Consider the following 14,214-nt stretch of genomic DNA (forward strand, 5'->3'; position numbering starts at 1 on the left):
ATCAAATGGTACTCCAGAGCTAGTAACCCCAAAAAATGCATCATGACAGTTCAAATCTGGATTACAAGTTCGAAACCTTTACTCATTTTTCACTAAACCAACCATTGGGATTAGCTCAAATATTGATCCAGCATTTCAATGAAGACGCTAGTTTATCCTGTTTGGTCACTTGCGAATTCATGCATATCTAAACTCATATGGCGCTTTCATGCACGTAACTGTAAGCATTCGTATTATGCCAAATACGAAATAATTAAGGACTCTTCCCATATAATGGATATGACAGATCTTTTTCTTTGCAATTTTCTTGACTTTCTGAGATGGATTTAATCAAACGCAAATCAGTCGAAGTTGGAAGTTTATAATGATGCTGACTAGACTCATTCCCTATGTTGTAAGAAATTATAAATCATGCGATAGGCGGGCTGATTACGTATCTTATAATTTTTATTTGATTATCTAATAAAATATTAAATATCATCATTTACTTTTAGCAAGAGTCCTATTGGCAATATGTTGATGCAATACAATATTGACAAAGTAACAGTAATACAGATAATATGAAAAACACGTTAATCATGTGGTCTCTTTCTGATCCAAGTAAAGATAGTCATGTAGACTTCTACTTTTAAAAAATAAAAAAGAAAAGGATTAGTGGGTGCCAATAATCGAAATTGGCATGTATCGTATGAAATAAGGGTTTAGAAAATGTCTTCAACTCTTGGATCACCGCATAGTTGTTACTCATAGCTTTCATCACAATCAAAAGTAATGTGACACTTGGCAACACCACAGGAGGCCTATGGTCTGTCGGATGTTTGTAGAAGAATTGTTTGTACTTCTAGAAGTCGAGTTAATCGGAGCTAATTTCAATAGACAAAATCTTGATATGGAAGAAATTTCTACGGTTGAATATGAATAGTCTAATAAGACTTCCCTTACCCTATTGACTCCTTTTTCCTGTATTATCTTTCAATTGGGAAGAGTGCAGAGTGTCAATTACAACTGTTATAATGCGTATCAAATTAGCTTATTTTTATGCACAAACTTAATATCTAGCAAACCAATAAAGAAGTTGAGAATGTGACTCAAACTCGGAATCTCTTACAAAGGAATATTTGATATCATGTTTTTGAGGATCACTAAACATAAAAGCTTAATCTATTGATGAGCTGACAATGTATGTTAAACTTACGATTATACATCATCGTAATGTGTCGGGAGATATACCGTTGGATCAAACTAAGAAACAAGATGCTGATTTATTCGTATACATACTGTGCAATATGAATCCAACTAATATACCAGGACCATGTGAAGCATTTGACGCTACTTCTTCTTATGCTAGCCTTTTCGAAATCATCACGCTATGTCTTTTGAATTTTATCTGGCTACATTTTAGCAATATAATTCATAATTTGATGGGAGGATGAGGAAAACTATCCATCCTGTAAATTTAGGAGACTAACTTTTATGGTACGAGGCGCTATTGTGACGATATTTCTGTGGCATATAAGTCATTCTCGAAGTTTAAGGCAATGACAATAAAGACAGTAAGTCGAGACAAAATTAAAAAGGATAAGCTTCAACACGTACGTATAAGGATCATCATCCAAATCCGAGTCCATTTGGATTTTTGGGAGATTGTAGTTGAAATTAAACACCATCTCTGTCAGAGCCTCAAAGTTAGCTCTTGCGGCATTATACATGTTCACATAGGATAGGACTTGAACAAAGAGGTTTGTTTTGTTCGATAAGGACGACTTTTGCGTTTAATTCCCACCCTCATCCGTTTGGGGCACTTCAGAACGCTCACTTGGACTCGTCCTTATCTTCATTTGCAGTTAACTTCGTTTGCCAGTTTATGCATTCTCATACAGAATCACACTTGCAGGCAGTTAAACGTATCTTTCGATATCTCAAGGGCACTCTTGGACATGGCTTATAGTTTCCCAAAACTGCTTCACCTCTCATACTTAAAGCCTTCATGGTATCATAGTAGGTTGTCCCAACGGCCACATGAGCTCCACCTCACCCTGTTATATTGTCCACGTGTTAGGCTCGAAAATTCGCCACACGTGAGGGGACGTGTTGAGAATGATGAGTCACACATTGATGGGAGGAGGGACCTTGCATGAGTTTATAAGAAATTGGACTACACCTCATATTGCCAATTAGTGTTATGGTGGAACCTCAACCCCTTCAAGGACAACACTGCAGATATGCCGAATTTCTTCGGCGGCTGCTAAAGCGTTTTGAGTTCACGTTGAATGTGCATCATGTTAAAAGAGACACGACTCACCGCCTCCAAACTCATTAATTTAGGAGTCGTAATTTCGAACACGACTTGAAAATGACACGAAATACATAATTTAGGAGTCGTAATTTCGAACACGACTTGAAAATGACACGAAATACACGGGTTTGAGTTGGCCATAACCGCTTGACAAGGTTTATTATAGAGCTCATGTTTCTGATCAACCTGTTTAACTCAAAAAATGACACATTGTAACACGTTTATATGATTGTGTAATCCTTGACTTGTATACGACCCAACCCGAGATAAACTATCCAATTGTGTTGGATATTTTGTGGGTTATGGTTTGGAAGAATATGAAAGATAATGTTGCTTCAAGGTACGTTTTGAAGGTTATTTTTTCATGCACCACCTTGCTCCCCCTTAGTTCAATGGGGAACTACAAATATGCCTTGTGCATGTAATGAAGTCCGAATTCAATCCACGTTGAACATTGTAACGCACTACAGATTGAACCAAACACACGAAACGATGAACGTCTGTATAAACTAAAGCTGCATAAGTCATCTCCATACATAGAGGAATAAAGTTTCCTCTCTGAATTGGTATTCAAACCATTCAAAACAGTGAGCATCTTCAGTTGATTAAAGGCTTAAAAACATTTTTCCTTGCACTCGAGGTCCCGAGATCAAATCCTCCATTCCACAATATCAAAATCTAGCTAGTCCTATTTTTCCCCAAGCCATTGCTACATCCAACGCAGGAGAGTTGTATGGAGTAGGGCATTTCTTTTTTCGGTTTTGTTGTTGTAGCCTATGGTAGAGAATGATATTTGAATTGGCGATGTCTAACGTGCGGATAATAGACAAAATGAACTCAAAATTATAAGTACATGAACTGTGAGCCAATTTTTCCTCCTTAATGCAGCCTCAAACGGCCCCCTGGCCATTTGAAAGAAGAATGCACACATCTAAATAGCCCTAACACAACTAGAGGTGATTCTTACTGCCCACTTTCACTCAGGCATCTTAGATCGACAAGGAGTTTGGCATTAGAAAACTTTTAAACCTAAGGATAACCCCACAAAGTAGTTTGAAAGAAAATGACCTAAAATGCAAAGGTGAACCCAAGGAGTTTACATGAATTTCAGGACTGTTCTTTCCGAAAGAACGCTTTTATCCATTGCACCAGCTCTGAAAGAACCTCCTAACGTATATTTTCTAGGCAATTCTACATGCATAGGTTCCTGCATCACTTACTGGGATCTTCAATCACAAGATAAGAAAACATAACTGTAGTATGTAACAATGAAAAGTATGTCAAAGATAATCCACATGTACGATTAACATTATAAAAGAGGCACTAAGTTAATAATTAACTAAGTAACTAACATTCTCGTAAAGGAAAGAAATAGTTACAGCGTCATCCAGATAACTAACTATACAGGAGCAGACATGAGTTTATTTTGGGAGAGAAGTATCTCAACCCTGAGACATAAGAATCTCGAAAGAGAAGAAACAGATACAAGGTGCAGCTTAGATCCAGAAAGGCAACTATTACTTACCACTTCTACAAGAACTTCTCTATGCTGGTGGTTAATGTGGATTTGGGAACAGCACCAATAATGGCATCCTTTTTCTCGCCACCCTTGAATATGATGACAGTTGGAATACTTCGAATCCCATACTGGGTTGCAATTGACGAGCTCTCATCAGTGTTAACTTTGTAGCATTTGAGCTTCCCAACATATTGCTTTGCCAGTTCATCAATTATAGGGTGGATCATACGGCAAGGCCCGCACCACGGAGCCCAGAATTCAACCAAAACAGGGTTTTCAGAATCAAGGACAAGCGACTGCCATGTTGCATCACCAACAGCAGGCACTGCAATTTTTCACAAAACATACCGTCAAAAATAAAACTTCATAACAACCAAAAGTAATAGACAAAATATATGTGAAAGCAGAACTGCATAACCCTTTCTAATGCTTTGGACATTGATGGTAAAGCAAGCAACAATCAGTCCTAAACACTGCCTTGTACATCAAAACTCAATTTCTCTCATAAATTTTTTTGATATTTTGAGTAACAAAAATTTCAACCGCTTTTATACTTCATCTATTGCATAATAAACAGGTGTCTTCTTTGTGTACTCTCACAAGTAGAACACTGAAAAGTAAGCATGTATGCATACATAAATTTGCTCCATATCTACACTTAGTTTTAGTTCCAAATCTGAATTACTAAGATTCATGCCCAAGTCCCTAGATTGATTATTCACTTCTGTGTTTATGATTAGTCACCATGCATTCCATCAACATTCCACCTGAAATCGAACAGTTAATTTTGGAATATTTTGGTCAGTCACAATGAACTATGTCCCTTGACAGTCTCACCTGTGGCTTGTCTTTAGCTACCGGGTGGTCATTTCAGCTCAACCAGCCTAACCAAACAATCACAAGTACCCACAACTTGAAATCACCAGATTAAGCTTGCCTATGAATCTAAACTTCATCTTCAGAACCATTTGACTACGCTTCTAAGGCGGGCTCATCCTCGGTTCCTACTAGCTTCCTTTTACGAGTCTATCCCAAGTTTTCAAATGTTTCAAAAACCAATACATTTCTTCAGTATCATATCATCCATTTCCCATTTCTTTGCGATCGGTAACTTTCATATTTTAACTTTCTCAAAACAATACCACTAATCACATCAACTTACGCGATACTCGGAAATTGAGTATAAAACTTCAACCCTATCTTCTCAGCTAATGCAGAAATTAGAGAGTAAAGATCATTTCTTGGCTGCAAGTTCTAAAATTCCACCTTTACCAAATAAACAATCTCAGTCTATCACCTTTCAACAATATCTACACAAAAATTAAATCGACTATGAAACTTAAATCATCTGCTGATTACTAAGAAACTGAAGGAGAATTAAACAGAAAATTTTCCAAACAACCAAACACAAAGTATGAAATTTGAAATAAACAAAAAAATAATTGAAATCATGACTGAAGATGGCGAAATTACAAGACTTACCTTCGACAGCGGTGTCCTGAGCCTCACAGACGACGAGACCACCACGGCGGCTCACTCGTCCGGAAGCAGGACCGTAACTCAGCGATCCGGCGGAGCGAGTTAGGAGAGCCGATCCCACCTTGAGGCCTCTGTAGCGAGGCAACCGAGCGCCGGCGGACAAGGACGAGGGCGAGGAGGGAGCCGAGATCGGAGAGAGCGCGGCCGAAGAAGGGAGAGCGGAGGATCGGGGAGCGACGACGGAGTCGAGGACTGTAGCCATGACCGCAGAGGGTCGGAGCTCTAGAGAGATAGAGAGAGAGAGAGAGAGAGAGAGGATGGAGACGGAGTAGTTGAAGGGGACGGAGAAAGCAGTAGCGACTAGCGAGTGGATTGGGGAGAGGTGGAGAGTGGGCAGCAAAGGTTAATGGATGAGTCTGAGACGATAACTGAGGAGTGAGGACGAGTGCGGAGTATCCTGCTTTGATTCTTTGCAATTTGCATTGTGGTAAAGTCACCAATCATTGCAAGGAAAACTAACGAAAACACGTTGAAAACTTTGAGTTTTAATGATAAGGATAAAATAAAGGGTAAAGTGAATAGTACCAGGATTGACTTTTTAGTGTAAAAATGTGATTTTTCGTTAAAGTGAACAGTACCGGGTGCTTTTCGCTAAAGTTCCCATCATTGTATTGCTGTCATTTGAAAAAAAAAAAAATTGATTTCTGTTGTGCTGTGAGAATAAACTTATTTTGTTGCTTCACGTTGTTAGTTTTTATTTTTATTCAAAATTGTGAAAATAAGCTGTTTTTAAATGTTTACCAAATACCTTTTTTAGCTCAGTTTTTTTTACACTCATGTTTTTATAAAAGTTCCTCGTACTAAACCAGTACTATGACACCTTAGTACTAACTACATTTTTAATTTTTTATAATCTATAATATGGTTATTTATTTTTTACATTTGCCACTGTAAAGTAAGAATATGTTAGAAAAATTAAATTTTTAAACTAAATTTATAAGTGTAACTAATAAAAAATAAAAATGCTAATCGATATTTAATTATTATTAATTCAATCATCTACGACTACATTATTTAGTTTGTAAATTTAATTTAAATTTTTAATTTCCTTAACATTACTGGTAAAATAATATTTTATATTAATTTACAAAGGAGAAAGATTTGAATCATGCAGTGAATTGAAGATGAATGGTCTAATCATCAAAGGTTATCCTTGCGTTTACCTAGGGGTGGGCGCGGTGCAGTTTGGTGCGGTTTCGAATGAAACCACAACCGAAACCGAAACATTTTGCAGTGCGGTTTTGAAGCCAAAACCGAAATGAAACCAAACCGTTCGGTTCGGTGCGGTGCTGTTTCAAACGGTTTCGGTTTGGTTTTTGAGAAAAAAAATGTACAATTTAAAATATACACCTATTTATGCATAATACGGTCTTATTTTCCTCATATATTAATTAATGAATATGCAGTAAAATTGCAGCAAAACAGCAGCAAAAACTGCACAAAACTGCACAAAATTGCACCCAAAAATAATGCAGCAAAACTGCATAAAAAAACAGTACCAAAACAGCACCAAAAACTGCACCAAAAAACTGCACAAAACAGAACCAAAAGTGCAGCTAACTTGTACCAAACTTGTACCAAAACTGCAACAAATGACAACTACTAAAATTGAGACAACATCCAATGCATCAAAGAATTTAAACTTTAAATCCTTATGCATCACATCTACTAAAATTGAACTTGATCACCAATCACAATACTTTACAACCCCAATTAAAAGGTTAAGTTTGCCATAATACAAACCTATAAGTTATAACCAAGTTGAAAAGTTTAAAATATAAGTTATATAACATTTATTTATTATATGGTGCGGTTTTGAAAACCCAAAACCGAAACCAAACCGTTTTGTGTGCCGCGGTTTGGTTTTGAAACCGAAACCGTTTCAAAACCGCAAAACCAAACCGTTTGGTGCGGTTTGATTCGATTCGTGTTTTGGTTTCGGTTTTCGGTTCCAAGTGCCCACCCCTACGTTTACCTGAAACAATAACACTTGATGAGCAGTGCATCACATGAACAAGAAATATATATATATATATATATATATTTATTTTTTTTTTGAAACAACAATTAATTTAATAATTTGACAAAAAGAATAAAAGTGTAACAATTTAAAATTTTACAAGTTATTTTTCCTAAATCTAAAAAGGAAAAAAAAAACATGAACCAAAATACTCCCACCCAAAAGTTAAAAAGGTGCAAAATGTGACATAAACAAATGTAAGGCATTTTGGCAAAATAGTTTTAAGATTGACATAACTCTGCATTTTGATCATTGAGATTTGAAATCAATAAAACTTGTCCTTATGTTTGTCCACCGTCAATCACATTGGTCATTCTTGAAAAATCTCTATTAAATAAATATCAAAATGACATAAATACCCTCAAGGACGGAAAGTTTTGATTGTTATTTTTTTCTTATTTGACGGAAATTTTTAATAGAATGACCAAAGTAATTAACGGTGGAAAAACTCAGGGACAAGTTCTATCAATTTAAAATCTCAGATATCAAAGTGAAGAGTTATGTTAATCTCAAAGACCATTTTGACAAAAAAAATCTAAATGTAATGATAACTATCTTTTGCAATTTTGTTTTGTTGGAAGAGGATCAGGTCCGGATCTCTCCCATCAAAAGCCTAGGATCAAGTGATCCGGACCATTGAAATTTAATACAACGACTACAAACAAAGAACCCCTTTAAAAGTTATAATAATTGTAGTCATTGGATCAAATTTCAACGCCCGGATCACTTGATCATGGGCCCTTGTTGGGAGAGATCCAAACCGGATCCTTTTACATTTTCATAGGGATTCTAGGGATCCAGCAATTATTTCCATTCATCGTACATCGTGCGGTCAGTTTTCGTTAGGTACTATTTATATTTGAATTTTAAATTTTAAATAATTTCTGACCACATGATGTACGATGAACGAATATGATTGCAGGATCCTAGAATCCCTAAGATTTTCCTATTTGTGGAAAGCAGGCTAAGGAAAGTGTGGCAGTAATCTATTACTTGAAAGATGTTGGAAATGGACATGGCTTCTCTGCCCTCCCAGTTCCCATACACTCTCATCCCCTCTTATTTGTGCGGTCACGGTTAAGCCACGTCAACATTTTATATCACTAGTATTTTTTGTCTTATTATCTCTATAAAAAAAATTAATATAAAATGTTGACGTAGCTTAACCGTGACCACACAAAATAGGAGAGAATGAGAATGTATGAAAACTGGGAGGGTAGAAACGCTGGGTCCGTTGGAAATTGCTCCTTGTCTCTGCTTGATGCCTTTCACATCATTCTTGTGTTGTTACCTTGAAACATATTTATTGTTAAATCTCATATTTCAAAAACTTAGATTTTTTTTTTTAAAAAAATGTGTCATTTCCAATGTTTATTAATTTTTCTTGGTGTTCCATATACAACGACATGTCTTTTTCTTGACCAATGTCATCTACTGTTGCACATTTAAGATTTAAGAGGAATGCAATGGGATAATAGCATTTTACATGAAACAAATTTATTACAATTGTAACTTTTAGATCATCATATATTGTCACATGAAATAAAAGTTAAAAATTATAATAAATTATTAAATTAATACGTTACGCGACGGTAAACTATTTTTCTCCTTCTAAAATCCATCTCATCGGATCATGCATCACGAAGTTTGTAAAAGACTGCTAAAAGTAATGGTAACTCCATATCACGAAGATGGGAAATAGTAGTGCTGTCGTTCTTGACCTAATAAAAGTGGAGGCAGATTCTCTGCCCTCCCACTTTCTGTGTCCTCATATTTTGTGTGGGAACGGTTAAGTTACGTCAATATTTTAATTTATTTTTTAATAGAGATAATAAGATAAAAATGAATAGTAATATAAAATGTTGACGTAGCTCAACCGTGATCACACAAACAGAAGGACAATGAAGGATACGGGAAATGGGAGGACAGAGAATCTGCCTCCAATAAAAGTAGTGCTGCCCTTGTTTTAATGATGGTTATTCTTGCAATTATAAACAAAAGTTTTTTTAATTAATTTATAATATTGGGAAAACCTTTTAACTTCAATTTCCATGAAAAAAAAGAAGAGAAGAATGGATTATAGAAGAGGACAATCGGGTCAACAAGAAAACGCAGACCCTTCTAAATTATTTCGATGCTCTTATCGTGTTATATTTTGCACACGGACTCTCAGATTGCAGATAGATACACCATGACCAATAGTTTGCTTCGAATATAGGAGTTGCTAAGAGTAAAACTCAAAGAAAAAAAAAGCCGATTGTATGGAAAATATTTCTGGAAGGCATATTTGTCAATCTTATTTAGTGGTTTAGTAGGTGTGGGAGAAAATTTTCACCTTGGCTTGAATTGACGAAAATCTACGCACAAAGAAAAGAGACAAACGGAGTAGACAAACATCAATGTGGTGTTAGCCAAAGTGCCTATGATGCAGCCTAAGTAGTGTAAGAAGTAATAAGAACGTGTTGAGAGTTCTTGATTACCATAATAAGTGGCTGACCTCGGCTATTTATAGAGAACTGATGAGTTAACTCTAGCACCCCGTTGAACCTATTTGCAGAGTGTTACCTAGTCTGCACATCTATGGGAGAATATTCCTTTGAGATTCCTGGATTATGCTTCAGAGAATCTTGACATGCTTGGAGATTAACAGGCAAACCCATTACATATCAGGGTAATTTGTGTAGCTCGCTTGGGGATCGGCTTGGACCTTTTGCGATGATTGGGCTTAGAGGACTATTGATTGTGGGTTTTTAGGACCTTCGTAGAGAATGTGACCCGTTAGCCTGTTGGGGTTTAGCTAATGGTCTGCATATTTTGTCAATGACATAATAGTTATATATGATAAGTTCTACATGTGGCGTGTTCCTATTGGTCAAATATCTTATGTTTTCATAGTAAGTATGAATCATCAAGATCAACCTCCGAGACTTATTCTAAAGTTTCTTTCTTATTCCGAAATTCGAACCAAACAAATTTATTGTTTTTTTTTCCGCACTCCATTTGCATTAGAAATACAAGAAGAATTTATGAGCAAAAAATGGGTCTTCTTCATTCACAAAAACTTGGTTTAAGATTTATCAATGTTAAGGGTGATTCGAAGCTCTTATTAATTGCATTCTGCATCGCAGTCTAATTTCTTGAGTCTATTAGTTTTAGTCATGTTTGGTGGAAGACTAATTTTATCGCACTCTATCCCTTCTGGTGTAAATTGGACAGGACAAGGATTGTCTGTCCTCCACTTCCGGTGCCCTCTCCGTGTCCTCTTGTTTTGTGGTTACGATTAAGCTACGTCAACATTTTATATTGTTTTTTTTTTATAGATATAATAAGACAAAAATGAATAGTATTATAAAATGTTGACGTGGCTTAACCGTGACCATACAAACAGGAGGGCACCAAAAGTGGACGGCAGACGATCCTTGTCCAATTGGACATCCCCTCCGGCTAGACATGTGTTGTTGTATGATGCTTTATGTACAGGAAGCCCTCATGGCTATCTTGTTTAGTTTAAGAAAAGTACTATACACCCCCGATATTTACCTCAAACACTTAATAATTTTTATTCATTCATCTTCTTCAATTTTTTTTTTAAAAGGACACTTTGTATACGGTCCTTAGTTGGTATAATTATTTAATTGAAACCTTATTGAATTTTAGTTTTTAATCAAGGTCCCTAGGCTTTATACACATCAACATTTTATTATTCACATATTTCTATGTCAGCTTTTTATTTTATTTATTAAATTTTTTAATTTATAAATTATACTTCATATCACTCATTATCACGGCAAAATAATGGGAGAGCATTGTAACAGAAATTCCCAAATTTCAGTCCCCCAATTCAAGCTGTTATGTTTTCAATTATAGTTTGTATCCAAGACAGACTTCATGAACTCTGTCATTGAAAAGCTGATGTGAAGTCTCCATATATGCTAACAGAAAAATGTACCCCATGCAATAAGATTGTACCCCCCCACGCATATGGCCTTTTTCTCCAAGTTCCTCTGCAAATGCAATGCAGTTCTTCTCCGCTTGAAATACCTCTGACTGGGTAGAACTATGGTACAAAGATTACCCATTTAAAAATCTTAACAAAGTCTCTCTGATGTAATAAAAAACTGATGCAGCATCTTCAAATATTCTGCAAAAATCTGCGTTTGTTTGAATGCTCATGGAGAACATATGGGTACGGGTTAAATTTTGACGAAATTTGAAATAGCTTGAATTGGGCAGCTGAAATCTAGGAGTTTCAGTTACAATGCTATTTAATTATTTTGAGAATGCTATTTAATTATTTTGAGGGTGCTAATGAATGATATGAGGGATAATTTATAAATTTTTAATAAATAGAATAAAAAGTTGACATGAAAATATGTGTAAATGATGATGTGTACAAAGTCTAGAGATCTTGATAAAAAACTGAAATTCAACAAGGTTTTAATCATAGCATATTGGCAACTAGGGCCTGGATTCTAAATTTTTCATAAAAAAAAAAAATAATAATAATACACAAGTTGAAAATAAAAGTAGAAATCATTACATTTTTTGGGTTGAAATACAAATCCTATCGGAGCTTGTGAAAGCCAATCTAGGAATTGGATCCGCTCCGGACTAAGGTTCAGAGTGTAGAGATCAATTCATCTGGACCGTATAAATTTAATCCAACGATCCTCATTAACTCATTTTCCTGGTCCACCACACAAAATTAATAACTCTAATTTCTTTTACACACTAATCAAAGGTCCATATAATTTGATCCCTAGGCTCCGGACCGTGGATCCAATTCTACCAATCTAAACCCTGGCACTGTTGTTTAATTTAACCCTACATATAGTTTTTCCTTTTCATTTATTTTCTATAGTTTGTACCTCATGGTACTTAAAATCTCATTTGTACCCAATAATAATATTGTCAGTCAAAATTCAAACCCCCACCAACTCCCCTTCTCTCTCTCTCTCTCTCTCTCTCTCTTTTTCTGAGTCCTTCCCTTTTCCCTTTTTGTCCTATTTTCTTCTTCGATTTTGGTTTAGAGTCCATTACTTTGATCACAAGACATGGAAAAAGCTCTGAAACTCAAAGAGAAGCAAAGCCAGGGCCAAGCCATGCAAATATCGAAGCAACAACGACAAGAACCAGAAGACCAGATCAAGCTTGCTGTCGCTGCCATCACCCTCAATGCACGGTTGAGATCATCCGATATGCCTGCCCACATGCAAAACCACGCTCTCCGCCACACCAGATCACTCCTCGACTCACCACCACCACCACCAAACCCCAAAACTCGTCTCAACCCAACACACCTCGCTCGAGCTCTCAAAAAGGTACATATGATACTTTCAATCTCTTTGTTTCTGGAGAACAGCAACGGTTCATCATCACACGTGGAGTTCTGGTCCAATAATGTAACGTTATGTGAGAGAAACTTACACATAACATTATATTATTTGAGCGGAAAGCCACAAGAGCGATGAGCATGTTCCATGTAAGTCTTCGCTGCAGCTAGATTGGTCTGTTTTTGTTTAATTAATCCGGGTTACTTAATTAAATTTAATGAAAACGTAGGAGTTTGACTCGGTGTATGGACCGGCGTGGCACTGCGTGGTGGGGACGAGTTTTGGATCGTTCGTGACTCACTCAGCCGGCGGGTTCGTGTATTTCTCTGTCGACGAATCGCTGTCGGTGCTTCTCTTCAAAACGGAGGTCCAGTTGGTGACGGAACCACGACCACCACAACCAGCTAAGCCTTCAACTTTGAGTCCTTGTTGAGAATTTTGTGTTGACGCGTGACAGACGTGTTCATTGTGATTACTCTCCTTCTTTGACTAGCATGCACCATAAAATATTCCATTTCTTTTTTTTTCTTCTCTTTTTCTTTAAAACAAACAAACATGTACGTATGTGGTGATGACCTTTGAGCTTTATATACAATTACAAGTAAAGAAAGGTGGTCAACCATTGGCTGTCCTTTTTTCAACTTTAATTGCTCATTTTGGGGTCTTTCTTAGGATATAAAGTTTTGATTTTTCGGTAAGGGGCTTCTAAGTCAGTTGGTTCGATTTTGAATTCGTCATCCCTCAATATCGCTTGTATATAATAACAAAAATAAATATTTGATTTTTAGTCCATGTAGTTCAGGGAAAGAATACACTTACGCAAATATCAATTTTCGCAATTTTAAACATGTAGTTTACTCGTCCTTTCATTTTAAGCACGAAGGCTTGGCTTTGTCTATTTTTGGACAAAATTAGCACGTGAATGACGCGTAAAATCACCACTTATGCTACTTTCGTTAGAAAATTTTGTTGAAATTGGGTCGTGGTTGAAAGTTGAATCAATGAGTAATCTGTAGGCCAAAAATAGCAAAAAATTGAAGGCCAAATCGGATAAATCATGTGGTCTTAAGATATTCAGAACATAGTCTATGTGGTAAAAAAATTTGAATTTAAACTCATGTGGTATAGTCCGTTAGCAAATTTAGTCTAAAAGTATTAGTTCCGTTAAGTGTCCGTTAAATACATGGATAGAATTGTATTTTCACAAAACCATGTCTGAGATCAACCTCATCACTGATCTCGATGCCATCCCACTCGGAGCCCTGAATACACTTTCCACAAATCCATCTGCTACAACTTTGGCAGGGACCAATACTGGTGGTGTTTGTATTGCAATTGCAACACATCTTGCTATCGTTACTGGGCATATCAAACTCGCCAGACAAAACCCGCGAGTACCTAATTTGTCTATTTGATCTTAGTAGCGAGCGATCAGGTATTCCCTTTGAATGGCAACAGCCCAACAAAGAATAAGAAAGCTAGATTCATTTTCTTCTTTTAAATTTCG

The 14,214-nt window shown here is 36.3% G+C and overlaps 2 protein-coding genes across 2 annotated transcripts; one reads left to right on the forward strand and one right to left on the reverse strand.

Moving 5' to 3' along the window:
• Positions 1-3,624: 3,624 nt before the first annotated feature.
• Positions 3,625-5,813, reverse strand: LOC108173084 (uncharacterized). The gene is made up of 2 exons (XM_017331472.3): positions 5,298-5,813; positions 3,625-4,140 (listed from the first exon to the last, which is right to left on the reverse strand). The coding sequence occupies exons 1-2, from the start codon at positions 5,554-5,556 to the stop codon at positions 3,827-3,829; spliced, it is 573 nt and encodes a 190-aa protein (XP_017186961.3). The 5' UTR covers positions 5,557-5,813; the 3' UTR covers positions 3,625-3,826.
• A 6,468-nt stretch (positions 5,814-12,281) lies between these two features.
• On the forward strand, positions 12,282-13,361 carry LOC103430551 (uncharacterized). The gene is made up of 2 exons (XM_008368699.4): positions 12,282-12,695; positions 12,937-13,361. Exons 1-2 carry the CDS (start codon positions 12,429-12,431, stop codon positions 13,138-13,140), a joined length of 471 nt encoding a protein of 156 aa, XP_008366921.3. The 5' UTR covers positions 12,282-12,428; the 3' UTR covers positions 13,141-13,361.
• Positions 13,362-14,214: the final 853 nt, after the last annotated feature.

The sequence above is a fragment of the Malus domestica genome, chromosome 03, assembly GCF_042453785.1.
Source record: "Malus domestica chromosome 03, GDT2T_hap1".
In the NCBI taxonomy this organism is placed as follows: domain Eukaryota; kingdom Viridiplantae; phylum Streptophyta; class Magnoliopsida; order Rosales; family Rosaceae; genus Malus; species Malus domestica.